Source organism: Lacerta agilis, chromosome 2 (genome assembly GCF_009819535.1).
Source record: "Lacerta agilis isolate rLacAgi1 chromosome 2, rLacAgi1.pri, whole genome shotgun sequence".
NCBI lineage: Eukaryota > Metazoa > Chordata > Lepidosauria > Squamata > Lacertidae > Lacerta > Lacerta agilis.
This window is the reverse complement of record NC_046313.1, coordinates 102,228,815-102,248,723: the sequence shown is the minus strand read 5'-3', so window position 1 is coordinate 102,248,723 and position 19,909 is coordinate 102,228,815. Positions and strand designations below refer to the sequence as shown.

The window sequence follows — 19,909 nt, the reverse complement described above, 5'->3', positions numbered from 1 at the left end:
TTAAGTTCAAACCAATATCTGAATACAGTATTCTGTACACAAAGTCCTTCCAACTGGTTTGAGTCCCTCATGAGTTTGTTGACTTCCCTCTATCTCTTCGCAGTTTCGACTCAACTTATTACAATTCTTGTCAAATCTCTGTTTTGTTGTTTATCCAAACAATAGGAAGAATTCCCCCCCCTTTTCTGTGAAATTCATCCAAACACAGCCAAGTGTTTTTATTGGAACCGTATTTATTCAGATAATTTTGGAAGCATTCCCATTCTTTTTTTTTTGACCTTATCTACCGAGTGGTGGTAATTGAGTATTTTTAATGCTTTTCAATGATTTTTGAGGGGGCGGCAGCTGCCCACCCCCCCTTGACTACGCCCTTGATTACACGGCATTAAAAACGAATTTAAAATGAAGGGGTGTGGATTGAAGCCGGACACACCCCGGGGTTTCCTGCGTGTTTTATTAAAGGCTTCTCCTCGAGGCCCCGCTCGGCTCTCGCTGCGGCTTTGCACTGCGGAGACAGCGACGCCCCCCTTCTCGCCGCGCGGCGGCCATTGCAGGCGGCGCCTCCTCATCCTCCCTCAGGGCGAGACGGGGAGAGTTCGCCGCCCGCCGGCGCGGAGGCTCGGCCGCCTTTTCCCCCGGGGCCGGGGCCTTGAGGAAAGCCCTGGGAAGCGGCCTCCCGGAGGCGGAGCGGCACCGCCGGCGGGACCCACAACAACTCCCGCCTCTCGCTCCGAGATGCCCGGCCGCGTCTCTCCGAGCCGGCGCCGGGCGTAGCGCAGGCGGGTAAGCGCACCGGGGAGGCGGCCGAAACGGAGAAGGAGGGGGCCGCTGCGGCGGGGAGATGCCGGCCACCCCTTACCACGACCCATCTTGGAGTTCAAGGGACGGGGGGGGGGGGTGAGGGTGGCGAAGCGGGTTTTAATCCGGATCCGCTCGCCGCGCCGCGCCGGATGCGGGGAGGGAATGTTTCAGCTGCGAATCTGTCCAGCGAGCCAGGCGTCGGTTCAGCGGGAGCCTCTCGTTCTGCATCGGGGACACAGACGTCTCTTGCCGGCCCAGATCAGTTTCCCCCCTGTGCTCCCTGCGAAAGTTTGGGATGAATAATCCATTTCGAAAGTCCTTCCCCTGAGCTCCGATGGGTGCGTGGTCTGGTGGTAGTACTAATGGGTCGGTTAGGGCCGCTGCACTCTGCACATGTTCAGAAGTGCGCTCGACACCCAGGGCTGAGCGCGGCGGGTATTAAGCTCCAGCACCCCTGAACTCTTGGGGTCCCCCCAAAAAAATTCACTATTAATATTCTTAATTGTGTTTCAGTTCAACAATTACTTTGATAAAATACATATTTTGTTATGTGCAAATGGCTTTAGATACTTATTAGTTCCATAAATTACCATATAGCACATATTCAACACAAAAAAACAGCAACAATTTGTTGTTGACAAAGGACAGCTGGACATATAAAGGGCCCCATTACCTTCAGTAGCTTAGGGCCTCATCAAACCTAAATCCGGCCTTGCCAAGCACCCACAAAATTTCCCATGAAGGGGCCAGGCACCCACAAATTTTGGTGCCAGGGCCATGCACACTGCATGGCACCCGCAGTCGTGGGGCCAAGCTGGCACTCCTGGTTATGGGGCAGGGCCGTGTTCCTAGTGGTAGTGGGATTGACAGATGACCACAGGGGTGCCAACTTGAATAAAATATGGGGGGGTAAGCCCCACCCTGCATAATCGATCATATGATGGGGCACACCCACGTTATTTGAACGGCAATGCCCATCAACTTGGGGGAGGCAGATTTTATTGGGGTGGGAAGGATGGCTTTTTGTCAGGGGTGCTTTAGCTGAGATTCCTGCATTGCAGGGGGTTGGACTAGATGACCCTTGGGGGTCCCTTCAAACTCTATGATTCTATGAAGGGACCTCGGCCCCTTGGAGTTGGCTCCTGTGGATGACCGTGTCTGCCCACCTCTGTCCCTGAGAAGCTGTGGTATGGCTGAAGTGGGGAAAGAGAGAGGGGGGAACATAGCAGGGAGGAACTCTGTGCATGGCTAGGAGCGCTTTTGCCAATTGCTACAACGGGCAGAAAAATCATAAAGTGGTCCGACAAGACCCTCAGCAGTTTCAAAGTAGTCCTGGGAAACCACTGTGGTAGAGAGAATCTGGCCAGTGGTTCTCATGCGACACGTAAGGGTGCTCAACCTCTCCCCTGTTCTCTTAACACCAACCTAAAGCTCAATGCACCATACAGGGGACATGGGTGGCGTTGTGGTTTAAACCGCTCAGCCTCTTGGGCTTGCCGATTGGAAGGTTGGCGGTTCGAATCCCCTCGACGGGGTGAGCTCCCGTCGCTCTGTCCCAGCTCCTGCCAACCTAGCAGTCCGAAAGCACACCAGTGCAAGTAGATAAATAGGTACCGCTCCAGTGGGAAGATAACACAGCGTTTCTTTGTGCTCTGGCACTCGTCACGGTGTCCCGTTGCGCCAGAAGCGGTTTAGTCCTGCGGGCCACATGACCCGGAAAGCTGTCTGTGGACAAACGCCGGCTCCCTCGGCCTGAAAGCGAGATGAGCGCCGCAACCCCAGAGTCACCTTTGACTGGACTTAACCGTCCAGGGGGTCTTTCACCTTTACCTTACCATACAGGGGAAGCCTTTTGCATGTGGACAGAGGGAGGACGGACGGAGATGGGCTTCTACATCAGCTCCCTCTCCCGAGCGCCCTACGGCAATGGGGCACCGCCAGAGTCGTCGCGCCCCGCTGCCAAGCGCTACCAGGCGGCGCCCAGCTACAACTACAGGTGGACGGAGCTGCACTACGAAGCCAGTCGTGGCAACGTGGAGAAGCTGAAACAACTCCTTCTGACCTCAAGTGTGTGTCCTGTATAATGTTCCCAGGTTGCATGCAGGGCTAAAAATGGAGCAAACCAGACTTTGGGAAGGAGAGGGGCCTGGGGAGCCAGTATGGTGTAGTGGTTAAGAGCGGTAGTCTCGTAATCTGGGGAACCGGGTTCGCTTCCCCCCTCCTCCACATGCAGCTGCTGGGTGACCTTGGGCTAGTCACACTTCTCTGAAGTCTCTCAGCCCCACTCACCTCACAGAGTGTTTGTTGTGGGGGAGGAAGGGAAAGGAGAATGTTAGCCGCTTTGAGACTCCTTCGGGTAGTGAAAAGCAGAATATCAAATCCAAACTCTTCTTCTTCTTCTTCTTCTTCTTCTTCCCCGCACTTAAAACTCCATAAAATAAAATAAAAAATATTGTGCACAGGCAATCCAAATGCTGTACCGCACCAAAAAAAAGAGGGACCGGAGGCAAGGGGGTTGTTGTAGTCAACTCCTAATCCAGGCCATTATGTATGGCAGGGCTCAGCAGACTTTTTCAGCAGGGGGCCGGTCCACTGTCCCTCAGACCTTGTGGGGGGGCCGGACTATATTTTGAAAAAAAATATGAACAAATTCCTATGCCCCACAAATAACCCAGAGATGCATTTTTCTACTCATGTAAAAACACCAGGCAGGCCCCGCAAATAACCCAGAGATGCATTTTAAATAAAAGGACACATTCTACTCATGTAAAAACACTCTTAATTCCCGTACTGTCCGTGCGCTGGATTTAGAAGGTGATTGGGCCGCATCCGGCCCACGGGCCTTAGTTTGGGGACCCCTGATGTTGTTCTCCTCCCTCTCTCCTAACACTGGGGAAACGTGAAGCTGAATGTTGGAAGATTTGGGATGAATAAAAGAATGCCCTTCCACAGTTAAACTGTGGAACTCGCAGCCCCAGGAGGCAGCGATGGCCACCGACTTGGAGGGCTTTAGTCACGGAGGAGAGGGCTATCGAGGGCAACTGGCCGCAATGGCTAGACTCCACCTCCGCAGCAATGCTTCCGGGTACCATTTGCTGGAAAACACAGGTGGGGAGAGGGCTCTTATGCTTGGGTCCTGCTTGGGGGGGGGGCACCTGTGAGAACAGGATGCTGGACTAGATGGGCCTGATCCGGCCGACTTTTCTTACTTTCTCGGTTTGTTTCCATGCTGCACTGTTTTTTTGGAAGGTGCTCATCGCCCCTTTGGTTTCAGGCAGGGAGCTGGTGGACAGGAAAGATTATTACGGCAAGACGGCCCTCTACTGGGCTGCCTACAAGGGGCAGAGGCATTCGGTGGAGCTGCTCCTGCAGCACGGCGCCAACGTCAACACCTGCTGCAAACACGGGGGGACCCCTCTCCACGCAGCCGTCGGCCTCTTCCCCGACTGCACCCTGCTGCTCATCCAGGTAACGTCTTCAAAGGTGCCGCTCCTTGTCAACCCATCCTGCAGCAAGTGGTATTCACGTCCTTCCATGGAAGCCTTAGGGAAGGGGTTAAGTACTGGCCTTGCATGCAGAAGGCCCCGGGTTCTATCCTGGCATCTCTTAAGGCGGGACGGGAGAACCTCCTTGTCTGGAGAGCTGCTGCTGCCAGTCAGTGTTGGTGACACTGAGGTAGGTGGGCCAATGGTGTAAGGCAGATTTCTCTGCTCCTAATCCGCATCCCTGCTGCTTGGATCCAGAGTGGCATGGTGGTCTGTTGACAGGAATAATAATAATAATTAATAATTATTTGTGTATTGATTGTGGTTTGACTTCACTTACTTATTCAGAGGTTTCTCTGCACAAGGCATTTCATCATTATTATTTTTTTAAAAAATAAATTTACTCATTCTACATTTTAATTTTACATTCGAACATAAAATACCATCATAAAATAAAAAATTCTCTTATTTCCTTCTTCCGCTCCGTGGATTCCGCAGATAGTCACTTTCCGCCCGTCTCCTGTCTATCCAATATACTCAATATTAACTGAAGTTCTTTTTCACATTGCAAGTGTTAATTGCAGTCCTAATATTTTTAACTGTTTACAGTGTTCTCTCAGATAAGCTACAAATTCCCCCCAGTCTTTATTGAAATTTTTATCATCCTGGTTTCTGATTTTCCCAGTCATTTTTGCCATTTCGACACAGTCCATCAGTTTTGTTATCCATTCCTCTCTTGTAGGGATCTTCTCTTCCTTCCATCTCCGGGCTAAGAGTATCTGGACTGCCGTTGTTGCATATATTAAAAAGCCTTTTTTTTTTTGCTCCCTTGGTATCTTTTGCTCCACGAGGCATTTCAAGGCAGATTTCTCCATTCTTAGCTGCCATTTCTGAGGGCGGCAGGAGGAAGGGAGGGCAGATTCAATCACTGCAGGAAATTATTTACACAGAAGCTGTTCTGTTTGGCCTGTGGTGGGTGGAGGGGGAATCAGGTACCTGTTGCATCCGATTTGGCCCTAAAGATGCCCAAGATGGACTTCTAGACTTTGCTCACACCATATGGCTTCAGCAAGCCAGGACATGAGGGCGGGTGGGGTGGGGTGGGGTGAGGCCTGTGGTGCTAATGACTTCTTGTTTCTCCTCAGCACGGCGCAGATGTGAATCTGAAGGACAACTGGGGAGTGACCCCCATGTACCTGGCTGCATGCAGTGGACAGACAGAGTGCATCCGGTTGCTGGTGCAGGCTGGGGCCTGCATTTGCTACAGAAACAAGGTAGACCATTACTAAAGACCAATGGGTCAGCAAACGTTTTCAGCAGGGGGCTGGTCCACTGTCCCTCAGACCTTGTGGGGGGCTGGACTATATTTTTTGCGGGGGGGACGAATTCCTATGCCCCACAAATAACCCAGAGATGCATTTTAAATAAAAGCACACATTCTACTCATGTAAAAACACACTGATTCCTGGACTGTCTGTGGGCCGGATTTAGAAGGCGATTGGACTGGATCCAGCCCCCGGGCCTTAGTTTGTCTACCCATGCTAAAGACTGTGGGAATGTCCAGGGAGGCAGGAGAGGATATATTGTTTATTAATATCCTTCCTAACTTGCGCTAGCAATTTCCTTTACTTAGCAGAGTTTCACATTCCCCTTTTAAACGCAGAGCGGGTAGCTGGTTGCAGGCTCGTGTAAGTTTCTCACTATTGGGTTCCCAGCGATTATTTACCACTCTACCTTCTTGACGTGAGAGAGGCCCCACTCTGACTTCCGGTGGAGCTGCGGCCATCGTCGGATCGCGGAATAGCCCCTCTGGGTGTTCCGAGCGTACCTGGGGGAAAAGGGGCCACGCGAAGGCTAAGCGGGACCCGGGCACTTCAAGGGGGGTTACCTTGAAGCTCAGTACACCCGGCGGCGTCATTTGCTGCACCCCAAAGCCCGAGATTTGAATGCAAAATCCGGGAGAAAGGGTGAGAAGCGGACGCAAGACGGGGACATCGCACCCCCCCAGTAGCGCAAAGCCTCAAGATCCGGATAAAAGCAGCCCGCTTCCAAAACAGAAGGGAGAAAACAAATAGAGGCTAGGACAACGAGAAAGACCAAGTTGTCCAGAAATTAGGAATTGGTAACGACAGAAATTCGGACGGGAGTAAGAGACGCAAAAAGGGAGTCCGTCTCTGCTCTGGTGAAAATGGCGCTGGGCATGACTGTGCAAGACGACCTGGGCACAGCGTTCCTGTAAGTGAGTTAACTTTTCTTTGACTGGTCGCCCGGGGGTTGTTGATGGTGGAAGGGGCAGATCAGTGGAACATAAAAATAATAACACAGGATAAGAACTAAGCTGTTCTAAAAACCAAGAAGATCCGGCGGGGGGGAAGAGAAAAGGGAAGAAAGACTCCTAGTTCGGCTGAGTATCGTGCTGGCAAACCAAAGAAAGAAATTGGAAAGGGGTTTTGCGTGGCGATACAGGAAAAGGTTACTTTGCTGATGAGAGACGTTTAAAAGGCTTTATACAGCTGCAGATTGTGGGTGGCCGAAGGGACTGAGAGGGAGTCTTGTCCCCCTGCCCCCCCCCAGCGGGAGAAGACTAAGCCGGCGGGTGGCGAAAGGAAATAAAGGCGCTGATTATATGGACAAAACTTTAGAGGTATCGACCTCTTGGATTACAATCATCGATTGAGCGGAGAAAGAGGAAGCTAGTAGGGGTTGACTGGAAGCGCTGCGGGAGAAAATGGAGATTGATGCAAACGTCGGACTGGGTTTTTGAGTACTGGGTGTGGGGGAGGGAAGAGGGGCTTGCTTTCTAGGTGGGACCTTCGTCGCTGCAGCAGACTTCGTGGATCTCCGGACTTTGTGGTCTTTTCTACGGACACGGACTGATACGGACTGAACAACACCTAGGTGATTTACTGTTTTCCTGAGTTAGAAAGTAACAGAAACGGAGAGGAGCTTGTAACAAAGAAATCGAAAGTAACTTTGGGACTCTGGTGAACAAAGAAATCGAAAGTAAGAGAAGGGACTAAGCAAAAGATAGACACTCTCCAACGCCACCTAAAGGCGAAAAATAGAATACAGGGAAAATTGTATAGAAATCATAATTGTAAAGGGTAGACTGAGCAACGCGCCCTCTGGTGGTTGGAAAAATAATAGCAGAAATTAGATTTAGGGTTAAAATGAAGGGGAATAAAGGGAGTGCAACGCCAGGAGATAGAAGGCCCTCAAAACAGGAGGAGGGAAAGGAATGGGAAGGTTTATTAGCAGAAATAAAAAAAGAAATAAGGCAGAGTGAACAGAATATAGAGAAGAAAATTGTAGATCTGAAAGAATCAATGGATGAGAAATTTGAAAAGGTGGTGGGAGAGTTGACAGAACAGTTGAAAGATCTATCTACTAAGTCTAAGACTTTAGAAAGTTCAGTAAAGAAAGTCCAGAAGGAAGTGAGACAATCAAAGAAAGATACAGAAAAAGTGAAAGAGGAAATAGGGGATTTGAATAGGATCCAAGAAGAGATGTTGGACAATTTAGCCATGTTGGAACTAAGGCAAAAACAGTTGAACCTCAAATTCCGCGGGATACCAGTGGAAGCAAATGAGAACATAAGACAGAAATTGGTGTCTGAACTGGCTAGGTGGCTAGATACAAAACAAGAAATTGTGGAGTATTCCATTCTAAATGCTTTTAGAATAGGAGTAAAATCAGCGAAAGCGAGAGCCAAAAAATTGCCAGGCGATTGCCTGGTAATGTTTAATTCAATGGATATTCGGAACGAAATTTTGAAATTAGGCCATTCACAGAAATTGATAATTGGAGGTAGGGAAATTATCATACATAAAGAAATCCCAGCAAGATTTTTAAAAAAGAGAGAGCCATACCAGACACTGACAGGAATTTTGAGGAGAAAAGGAATAAGTTTTCGATGGGAATTTCCCGAAGGACTAACTTTTTATTTCAAAAACAAGAGATACAAGATCACAAATGTGCAAGAATTAAAGAAGTTCATCAGAAGATACCCGAAGGAGTTGGGATTGGAAGGAGATAAGAAGGAAAAGAATGTGAAAGAATTAGTAGAAGGAAAGACGGAGGAGGGAGCAGTAGGAGGAGTGGAAGAGGAGGAAGAGGAAGAAGAAGAGGGAGAAGGAGAAAGAAGTGAACAGGAAAGTGAAGAAGGAGAAGAGGAAGAGGAACGGGAAAAGGAAGACAGAGAAAACACTAAGTTGTAGAAAGACTCAACAAAGAAACCGGAGTTATGATTTTAAAACTTCAATCTTGGAACATAAATGGTTTGAATAATAAATGTAAAAGGAATAAAGTTGAACATGTTTTAAATAAACAAAAATTAGACGTCGTATGTTTGCAAGAAACCCACATTGCCAAAAAACACAAAAGAATATTAATAAATAAAAGATTGGGCCTGGATTTTGTGTCGGCGGATAAAAAGAAAAAACGTGGGGTGGTTCTTTATGTAAAACAGAAGTTGGAACCCAAATTGATTTATAAAGATGAAGAGGGGAGAATAGTAATCGTACAAATATTATGGCAAGGAGAGAAAATACAATTGGTAGGAATATATGCCCCGAATAATAAAAAAGCCAAGTTCTATAAAAAGCTGGAGGAAATCTTGCTTGAGTTTGCTGACGAAAAACAAATATTAATGGGTGACATGAATGGGGTGGTGAATCCCACAATAGATAGAACATCAAGAAGTTGGGGCTCCGAAGGTAAATTGCCAAAGGCTTTTTTTACATTGACAGAAAATTTGAGTTTAATAGATGCATGGAGGGCAAAACATCCGGAAATAAAACAATACACATACTTTTCGGAACCTAATAAAAGTTCAGGAAGAATAGATCACATTTGGGTTTCAAAAGGAATATTATTAAAAGTAAATAAAGTAGAGATTCAGCCAAGGACCTTATCGGACCACAATGCCGTATATATGGAACTAAAAGGAGAAGGTGTCAAAACCAGGTGGAGAATGAACGAAAGCTTATTTAATGATGAGAAAATAACAGAAAAGGCAAAAAAGGTTTTAAGTGATTATTTTGAACTGAATTTAAATAAAGAAACAGATATAAACGTGGTCTGGGACGCCAGTAAAGCGGTGTTAAGAGGGTTTTTGATATCGCAAGATATTGGAAAAAGGAAAGAAAGAGAGAAGAAGAAAGAAGAAATTTTAAAAGCGTTAGAAGAAAAAGAAAGGCAATTGATCTTAAACCCAAAAAACCAAGATTTAAAGCAGAGCATTAAGGGGCTAAAAAACCAATTTGAAATATTAACCAATCAGGAAATAGAATGGAAGCTAAAATGGTTAAAACAAAAGAATTTTGAGTATGCTAATAAATCGGGGAAGCTTCTTGCGTGGCAGCTGAAGAAGAGAAAGGAACAGAGTATAATAAATAAAATTAGAAGAAATGAAGTATTAATAGAAAACCCAAAGGATATTAAAAATATTTTTCAGGAATTCTATAAGAATTTGTATCAGAAAGATCAAGAGAAAGAAGAAGAAATGGATATATACTTGGATAAGAACAAACCAAAAGGAATACTAAAAGAAGATCAAGAACAATTGAATATTCCAATATCAGAGGAAGAACTTAAGAATGCAATACAAAGGTTGAAAGGAGGGAAGGCACCAGGCCCCGATGGCTTATCAGCAAAATATTATAAGGAATTGGCACCGCAGTTAGTACCGAGAATGTTAGAGGTGATGAACAGAATTTTGATAAATGGGAAAGCTCCGGATTCATGGAAAGAGGCCTTTATTACCTTAATTCCAAAAGAGGGTACGGATTTACTAAATGTAAAAAATTACCGGCCGATCTCATTATTGAACTTGGATTATAAGTTATTTACGGATATTTTGGCAAGAAGATTGAAAAAGGCTTTAAACAAAATAATCCATAGGGATCAGGCTGGGTTTCTCCCAGGACGCCAGATGAAGAACAATATTAGAACAATTGTAGATTTAATTGAATATTTAGACCTGAAAATAGATAAGAAAGCGGCTTTAATTTTCATCGATGCCGAAAAGGCTTTCGACAATGTGTCGTGGTCATTCATGATGAAGATCCTAAAAAAGATGGAGGTGGGGGAACATTTTTTAAATGGGATTAAGGCAGTTTATAAAGAACAATCAGCCAAATTAGTGATCAATAGTATGTTAACAGACAAATTTGAAATCACAAAGGGCACAAGACAAGGTTGCCCGATATCACCATTGTTGTTTATCGCTGTATTGGAAGTTTTAGCGGATAAATTAAGAGCCACAAAGGACATTAAAGGAATTAAGATGGGGAAGAGAGAGTTCAAATTGAAGGCCTTCGCGGACGACATTGTAATGACATTAGAAGAACCAATGCAAGGTATAGAAAAGATGCTGATAGTAATAGAAGAATTCGGAAAGTTAGCAGGGTTAAAGATAAATAAGGAAAAAACGAAAATGCTGGTTAAAAACTTAGATAAAAAAGAAATGGAAGAATTAGAAAATAAATACGGTATTGTGGTGGTAAAAAAGGTAAAATATCTAGGAATTTGGCTGTCACCCAAAAATATAAATTTGTTTAATGATAATTATGAACCTATTTGGAAACAAATCAAAAGAGATTTAGAAATTTGGAGCAAATTAAATTTGTCTTTGTGGGGGAGGATCGCAAGTGTAAAAATGAGTGTACTACCAAAGATCTTGTTTCTTTTCCAAATGTTACCAGTAATCAAGGGAATAAGCCAGTTTAAAGAATGGCAGAAGAATCTGTCAAAATACATCTGGCAAGGCAAACGCCCAAGAATCAAACATAAGTTATTAATAGATAAAAAAGAGAGGGGAGGCTTTGGACTGCCAGATCTAAAAATTTATTATGAAGCATCATGTATGCTCTGGCTTAAAGAGTGGATGGTGCTGAAGGATAAGGAGTTGCTAGATTTGGAAGGTTTCAATAATAGGTACGGCTGGCACTCCTACCTTTGGCAAGAAAAAGTGAAGGTGCATAGGGAATTCCTAACACACGTATTTAGAAAACCTTTATACGAGGTGTGGTTAAGATACAAGGATTTGGTGGAGAGAAGAACACCTAGATGGCTCTCACCCACAGAGATACTAACAATAAAGAAAATTAATACAGAAGAAGAAAATTGGATAACATATGAGGAATTGTTAATTGAGTCAGACAAAGGTTGGAAAATTAAAGCATATGATCAGGTAGCAGGGAAATTGACAGGATGGATTCAATACCATCAGATTTATAATTTATTCAACGAAGATAAAAGAAAGGGTAATTTCGACAGTAAAAAATCAAAATTCCAAATAGAAATTTTAGAAGGTAAAGAGAAATTGTTATCAAAAATGTACGATTATTTATTGGAGTGGCATACCAAAGACGAAGAAGTTAAAGAGGTAATGATAAAATGGGCAGTAGACGTCGGTCACAATATACAATTAGAAATGTGGGAAAACCTCTGGAAGAAACATATGAAATTTACAGCATGTATACTCCTAAAAGAAAACATCATGAAAATGATGTATCGATGGTACCTCACACCAGTAAGATTGGCAAAGATGTATAGAAAGTATGATAAGAAATGCTGGAAGTGTGAGAGAAAGGATGGTGAGTTCCACCACATGTGGTGGACATGTGAAAAAGTTAAGCCTTTTTGGGAAGCAATTTATAATGAATTAAAGAAAATTTTCAGGTATACATTCCCAAAAAAACAGGAAGCGTTTTTGATTGGATTGGTAGGGGAAGAGATTGAAAGGAAAGATCAAAACTTTTTCTTATATGCCACCACGGCAGCAAGAATATTATTGGCGCAAAAATGGAAAGTCAAAGAGGTACCAACGGTAAATGATTGGAGAAGAAAGGTATTGGAATTTTCAGAATTGGCGAAACTAACTGGGAAAATAAGAGAACAAAAGGATCGAAGGTTTCAAACGGAGTGGGGTAAATTTTTGGAATATATAAAAGATTATAAAGAGGTGTAAGCGCTTACGGGGTATAAAGAAATCTTGTAACAGGGAAAAATTAGTAATGAAAATATTAAGATATCAAAATATGCGAAAGAAGAAAAAGAACAGAAGAGAAAGCGTAGGAGTGATGCCTTGATAAACTTGAATCTTCCAGGCCCACTGATGCGGAGCTGAGATTCTCCCGTATAAGATGGACAGCCGGTCAGGATAAGGAAGTCTCAGGGAGGTTATGCTCAGATACATTTCTTTAAAAGAGAGATAGCCTTTTAAATTCCCCATGCCCCAGTACCAGAATAAATCTGTTCCAGGACCTGATTCTACTTTTACAAACTATCTTGACCCCTCAAAAAGAAAAGTGTCGGCCATAGTATTCAAATGAATCTGAGACCTGGTTTGACCAGGAGTGCCTTGCTATGAAGCGCTCTCTGCTTGGGAAATACAGAAAGTACAAACTGGACTATTGGGTTCCTGGTAAGTTCCCTTATATCCCTCTTAAAAGAATGAACACGCCACAATCTTGTGTAAAGTATATAAAAGTACTTTACTCACATTCTGTTCACAGTTGGATCCCTGAAGGCAGACTTAGTTGCAAAGTATATACATGTGGAACTATCCCATATAGGGATAATCCCAGTGTCCTCTGTTGGCTGGAAGCCAACAGAGCATCTCTAGCTAAAAGCTGCTCCAACGGCGGAGGAAGTCAAAGAGAGAGGGAGTGCTGCGTGCCTTGTCCTTTTCGTTACCTGGACAGGAAAGGTCACGCCCACCTCTAGTCACATGCAAAGGAAGTATGTCCCAGCCAGGAGGAAACAGGAAGCTTTTGACTGGCTGGACCAAACATTCCCCCGCATGTCCACTCTAGGAAAACAAGGAATGTTGTACTTGACTGCTACTTACATATCACATCCCACAAAGACCAGGCAGTCCCCAAAATTGGTCTTACCATACATAGGGAGTTGCCTGCCAGGGCCGCCCAACTTTTCATACCAAGTGGGCCGCAAGAGTCCTATGACACATTCCAAGTTCAGTTTCTGTATCGCAAATTAAAGTGGTCGCAACATATTGTAGAATCATAGAATCCTAGAGTTTCATATGTTTTTAATTACATTTTCTAAATTACATTTCAAAACGTTCATTTCAACAACCTTCAATCAGTGACTTCCCTTCTTCTCCTTCCACGGTTCATTTTGCATACCATACATCACTGCATCTTTTACATGAACTAAACCATTCAGCAATCCATTGTTATTACATCCATCAAAATTTATTTACACTTTTGAATTTATCTTTATGCTACCAGGGTTTTTAAGTGTACACAATTTTCACCCATATATTCAGTAAACATTTTCCAGTCTTCTTTAAACGTGCATTCTTCTTGTTCTCTTATTCTGTATGTTAAGTCCTCAAGCTGTGCGTATTCCATCAGATTAAGTTGCTATTCTTCTTTGGTTGGGACCTCGTTTGTTTTCCAATTTTATAGAATCTTAGAGTTGGAAGGGAACCCAAGGGTCATCTAGCCCAGCCCCCTGCGATGCAGGAATCTCTGCGAAAGCATCCACGACAGTCGGCCATCCAGTGGTATTATTAGATATATACAATTAATATAAATGTATAGAATTAAATGCACAATTAATAGATTAAATATATATAATTATTAAACAAATTTAATACACAAAGAGATGTATGCATTTCGTTAACAGTGCATGGCAGAAACATATGTTTTTAAGGCTTTAATGTTGCTGAGGGCTGCCGAAAAATGGCCTTTCAGGCTGCATGTGGCCTGTGGGCTGCAGGCTGGCTCATCTAACTCAATATTGCCCTCTCTGGCTGGCAGCAGCTCTATAGAGTTGTTGTCAGTGTACTCTCCCAACCCTACCTAGAGATTACAGAGTCACAATAAAGTCCTCTTCAGTACTTTTCCCAGCAACGATAAATATTAATAAGTAGTATAGATGATGGCGAAGAAGAAGAAGAAAGAAGAAGTAATAATAATACTTAATACCAAGTGGCAAAGATCCTCTGTTTCCCAGGTTAGCTTCACTGCTACACTGCCATTCTTCCACCTGATCTCTCGCCGCCCAAACCGAAGAATTGCCTCGGGTGCCAGCCCTACTCAGAGTAGACCCTTTGGTGTTAAGGAACGGGGCTGACTCGTGTACAGTGGTACCTTGGTTCTCAAACTTAATCCATTCTAGAAGTCCGTTCCAAAACCAAGACACCCTTTCCCGTAGAAAGTAAAGCAGAATGGATTAATCCGTTCCAGACTTTTAAAAACAACCCCTAAAACGCCACCTTTAACATGAATTTTACTATCTAACGAGGCCATTGATCCATAAAATGAAAGCAATAAACAATGCACTGCAGTCGCACAATCAATCAATCAATCAATAGCTGAACTGGGTTCTTCCACACAGTCACAAAAACTAAAGGGAAAGAGCCACAGAAACAAAAACGCAAAACTAATAGCAAAAACAGACAGACCTCAGCGTAACACTCCAAATGGAAGTGTGGCACTCAAAACGGAGCAAGTTCGGCTTCCGAAGAAAAGTTTGCAAACCAGAACACACACTTCCGGGTTTGCAGCGTTTGGGTTCCAAGTTGTTTTGAGTACCAAGGCGTTTGAGAGCCAAAGTACCACTGTACACTAATTTCAGTGCGCCTACTCCAAGTAGGACTTTGGGGACGAAATGCTGTTGTTGTTGTTTTTTCTCTTTTCCGCCTGCAGAAAACGGGAGCCCCTCCCAAGCGCCTCGTCTCACAGCCGGCGTTGATGTCCTGGATGGATTCCTGCCGCCAGCAGCCCCTTTCCCTCAAGCACCTCAGCCGTCTGTCCATCCGGACTGCCCTGGGCCACAGGAGACTCCAAGCCATCAGGGACTTGAACCTCCCTCCGCTGCTGAAGCAGTACCTTATGTTTGAAGACCTGGCTCTGCTCGACAGGTTGTAGCCTCGCGAGGCGCAGAATCGGCTCCTCCCGGCTGCCGCTGCTTCTTCACCGCGGGAGGGCCTGGCAGCGCCTTTTCCTTGCCCGCCGTATTGTCGCCTTTTAATTTCGATTGGGGTGCCGGCGTCGTCATTGGGAGCCGGGCTCCCCGAGAAGGAGACGAGGGGCTGAGATTGCAACTTTTTTACTTCAGGAGGGAAAGGCGAGCGAAGGGAACGTGCCAGAAAAGCACATAAAGCGATGCGTAGCGCAGATAGGACAAAGACTTTTTTTTTTTCTCCCACAAGGACCTGGTTGTACAAGGAATCTCAGTGCTAGGAGACTCCTTCGCACGGTGCATTGTGACAGCGGTGGGATTTGCTGCCAGAAGATCACCAAACTGGGTGGCTATGAGAGGAGAAGAAGAGTTTGGATTTCATATCCCACTTTATCACTACCCGAAGGAGTCTCCAAGCAGCTAACATTCTCCTTTCCCTTCCTCCCCCACAACAAACACTCTGTGAGGTGAGTGGGGCTGAGAGACTTAAGAGAAGTGTGACTAGCCCAAGGTCACCCAGCAGCTGCAGGTGGAGGAGCGGAGATGCGAACCCGGTTCACCAGATTACAAGTCTACTGCTCTTAACCACTACAGGGGTTTAGATAACTTCGTGGAGGGTAAGGTTCACATGGGATCAGAGGCACGATTCCTCCAAATAGGGGGAGGACGTGTGTTGTGCTCATGCCCTACTTGCAAACTTCTCCGGGGCAACAAGTTGGTCACTTTCTGAATGCAGTTGTTAGCCTAGATGGGTTTGATCTGGGGTGTGGGTGTGCGTGTGTCTTCTTATGGTCTTGCGAATCATAGAATCTTAGAGTTGGAAGAGACCACAAGGGCCATCCAGTCCAACCCCCTGCCAAGCAGGAAACACCATCAAAGCATTCCTGACAGATGGCTGTCAAGCCTCCGCTTAAAGACCTCCAAAGAAGGAGACTCCACCACACTCCTTGGCAGCAAATTCCACTGCTGAACAGCTCTCACTGTCAGGAAGTTCTTCCTAATGTTTAGGTGGAATCTTCTTTCTTGTAGCCTCCTTCCTTATTGGTATCCCTTCGTCTCTTCTGCTTGTCACCTGGGTATCTTGGCATTTGGATGGCCGAATTGCCATCCTGGATTCTCCGTTCCTGACAAAACCTGATATTACTGGGAAGCTTGTAAACTGGGGGCTGGGGGGGGGGCTTTTGGCACAGTAAGTAGGCCAGATCTTTTATCTCTCCACATCCCGACGTTGACAGGTGGACGAGATCGGCTGCCTGTCAACCATCTGACATCATGATGACTGATAGGGGGTTGGTCCCACCCACCTGTCAAATGTTGACCTACCCGCGGTGGTGATGGAGTAGTCCGATTCAAAGCGGCACCAAGCAGGATTGAACTCTCTGCTCGCCAGCCGATGAGCAGAGGGTCCAGTCCTGCGCTCTAGTGAAGCGGCACCCGGCAGGACTCGACCCTGCTCCCCTGCCTATCAGGTGGTGTCATCCAGTGAAGAAGAAGAAGAAGAAGAGTTTGGATTTGATATCCCGCTTTTCACTACCCGAAGGAGTCTCCAAGCGGCTAACATTCTCCTTTCCCTTCCTCCCCCACAACAAACACTCTGTGAGGTGAGTGGGGCTGAGAGACTTCAGAGAAGTGTGACTAGCCCAAGGTCACCCAGCAGCTGCATGTGGAGGAGCGGGGAATCGAACCCGGTTCACCAGATTACAAGTCTACTGCTCTTAACCACTACACCACACTGGCACACTGACATCAGCTGATGGACAGGTGGACATGGTTGTGGGGAAATGGCTACTTGAACCCTTGGCTGGTTGTTCAGGGGGGTGGAGGTTCGTTACCCCTGTTGTAAGCAGAGCTTGAAGGTGATGCCTTAGCTTCTCCTGCTACTTGCCCCTGTTATCTCTAGCTGACTCCCAAGTGCATTTTAAATCAAGGGGAAAGCAGGATTCAAGCGTGCAGGACCTACTTTGAAAAACAAAACAAGCCAGATCCACAAACCAGAGCCCAGGAATTTGTTTTAAGTACCACAGAACTGCACTGGGCTCATAGTCCTTCCATACAAAAACCAACAACAACACACAAATAAAGCAAAGCTACTCCTTTTCCCCCTCCCTTTCCCCCCACTGTTAATCAGCGAGGAGTTAAGAAATTCTTGTAAGAAATCACCCAGAGATCTTCTGGTCCAAGATAGTAAGAAGTGTTAGCTTGGAAATTTCCCAGCCATTTCCATAGGATAACTTAATCCAGTAAGCTACTGTCATCCTATTATTTACTAAAATCTAACATGGGTGGATTAGCTTTGGCTCGTAACCAAGAGGAAGGCATACCATATGGTACCTGTAATGTCCTCGGATCTGTACTTGAATTTAGACACCAATTCTCTATTGCCCCTAAGATGAGAAGCATAGCTGTCAACTTTTCCCTTTTTTTAAGGGAAATTCCCTTATTCTGAATGGGATTCCTCGCAAGAAAAAGGAAAAGTTGACAGCTATGATGAGAAGGTGTACTTTGATGGGCTTCCTTCAGTTCATCCTCTGCAGTGTGCAGTTTTCGGAAGAAGGGTTGGTGGTCACGTCCCAGTTCTGGAAGAACTTGAGAAACTCTTTCACTTACACCACCAGACTGGAGAAGCAGCTATATAATCCATTACATTTGCTCCTTTGTAAGAAAAGTGAATTCTCCCTTCTCAGTCCCTCTTGCACGACCATTCAATTTACGAAGATTAGCTTTGACTAATAAACCAACCAGAACCTCTCAGGATTTGATTTTGGAGTCCCTGGGATTCCTGATCACTCCATTTAATGTTCACTTCTTTTCCCACCAATCCTGGCATTAAAATCCTCTGTAAAGCACTAGGGTTCCTAGGAACTTCTTGCCCCAATTACTCCCCAAAAAATTCTCCACGTTCGGCAATATGTCCCAGTCGGCAAAGGGTGATGAAGTTGCGCCTTGATTACAAGAGAAGCTATAATTTGATACCTTAACTGTCCGAACTACTGCATAAATATCCGGTTTCCCAAGCTGCAATATTCTTGTTCTAAATGATGTTGAAATTAATAAAGCTAATTCATCACTGGGACGACCTCTCTCTTTTTTCTTTCTTGACCCTGCCAACACTGAAATGGCCTTGTATCTGGAGAAATCAGTTTGTATCTCAGTTGCTTGGACCTCCTCTTTCTCTTCACCTGTTCCTTTTGCTTGTATGTTGTCACCTGTCTGTCTCGGGAGACAATGGAGGAATGCGCCTTTGGGGGTGATGTCAAGCTATTGGAAGTTGCAGCGCCTGTTGTGGCTGTAGAGACCGAAGCGGGAGAGACATGTTTTGTTTCAGCTGGGGCAGATGAAGGCGTCCAGTTTTCCTGTTGTTACAGGTACGCCATGGTGTTTCTTCTCTCTGCGCTCCTCCCAGAGGTCATTTCTCTTCTTGTCACTGCTGTGGATACATGACCTAACTGTCTGTCTCCATGATAATACTGTACCTTAATTTGATCTTCTCTTGGCCTCATCTGCTGCTGAAGGTGATTACGTAACGCACATTGTAGTTCCTTACGGAAAATGCAGTTTAAAATACTTTTATATCAAAGGCTTACCACAACCGTTGTTGGGGGGGGGTTGTATTTGCTTTTCCCTGGGTTATTAATGTGTGCACAAAATTTAAAATTTTGCTACCTTGCTGCTTTTATGTTGACTTCGTTCATCTACTCCTTCTTCTTTGGCAATCACTCGTAGTCAAGTAAGATTGTCTTCCATAAACACAGTCTTAACAGTGAGGAGGACAATTCTGGATCCACACGTCCTTCCACTGTGGGGACATAGGTTTCCAGGCGGGAGTTGATCACGGTGAGGGTTTGCCAAGCGCACCTTCCTCTTAGCACGCTATTCCCTTTCGTCCTGAGTTCGAGAGTCTTCAAAGCCCATGACACCTTTGGTAAAGGCTGTTCTCCAATTGGAGCCCTCGCAGGCCAGTGTTTCCCAGTTGTCAGTGTTTATGCTACATTTTTTATAGATTTGCCTTGAGAGAGTCTTTGAACCTCTTTTGTTGACCACCAGCATCACTAGGCTACTATCAAGCTACAGTAGCCAAAGCTTTTGGGGCTATTAACCTTTAAACTAGCCTGGGGAAATGAAAAGGTCAGAAAGGCCACAATGTGATGGATTGGCAGGTGAGCCTCTCTCAAGAAGGCATTCCACAAGCAGGGGACCACAATGAAAACTAGTGGCTAAGAGACTGAGCTGCAAATCAAGACAGACTCTGCATTTGGACCGTGCCTCTTCCATGCTAGGTGGGCTTAGACGATCTGTCACAGAAGTCAAGCATGCTGCCACTCCCCTTGTCTGGAGCAAGGTTTCATTAAACAACACAGTGGAGTGGCCCTTTTTTGATGGGGGGGATTAGTAATCATTTGACTATATTGGGGTGGGAAATTATTTTCATTCTCAGGGCCACATTCCTACTTCTGAACTGGATAAACATGCTAACAACCTGAATTTTAGAAATGTGTTTTTTTTAAAAATAAAATAAAATCAGCTTTGGATTTTAAGCCAGGTTTTGGGTGTTGTCATTGGAAGAATGAAAGTAAGAGGAAGCAAGAGTTCTCCCTGCAGCAGAAAAAAAACATGGAGCGGCTTCTTTTAGTAGGCATGTCTGAATGCACCCTGAGAGTTCACAAGCGCAGTTGCTGAGGCCATTT

General features: G+C 45.2%; 1 protein-coding gene across 2 annotated transcripts; it reads left to right on the top strand.

Annotated features, from left to right (window-relative positions):
• Positions 1-683: 683 nt before the first annotated feature.
• Positions 684-15,236, top strand: LOC117042001 (poly [ADP-ribose] polymerase tankyrase-1-like). 2 transcript variants are annotated; one of them, XM_033141438.1, is made up of 5 exons: positions 684-783; positions 2,644-2,868; positions 4,076-4,269; positions 5,432-5,560; positions 14,969-15,235. In XM_033141438.1, the coding sequence occupies exons 2-5, from the start codon at positions 2,658-2,660 to the stop codon at positions 15,188-15,190; spliced, it is 756 nt and encodes a 251-aa protein (XP_032997329.1). In that variant the 5' UTR covers positions 684-783; positions 2,644-2,657; the 3' UTR covers positions 15,191-15,235. The 2 variants fall into 2 exon arrangements, with proteins under 2 accessions (XP_032997329.1, XP_032997328.1); XM_033141437.1 differs by lacking the exon at positions 684-783 and adding an exon at positions 1,103-1,139 and having other exon boundaries at positions 14,969-15,236.
• Positions 15,237-19,909: the final 4,673 nt, after the last annotated feature.

What these genes read in the sequence shown, in the direction of transcription:
- LOC117042001 (XM_033141437.1), top strand. An exon ending in ACAACTCCTTCTGACCTCAA is followed by an intron (nt 2,869 to 4,075) that starts GTGTGTGTCCTG and finishes CTTTGGTTTCAG; the next exon opens with GCAGGGAGCTGGTGGACAGG. An exon ending in GCACCCTGCTGCTCATCCAG is followed by an intron (nt 4,270 to 5,431) that starts GTAACGTCTTCA and finishes GTTTCTCCTCAG; the next exon opens with CACGGCGCAGATGTGAATCT.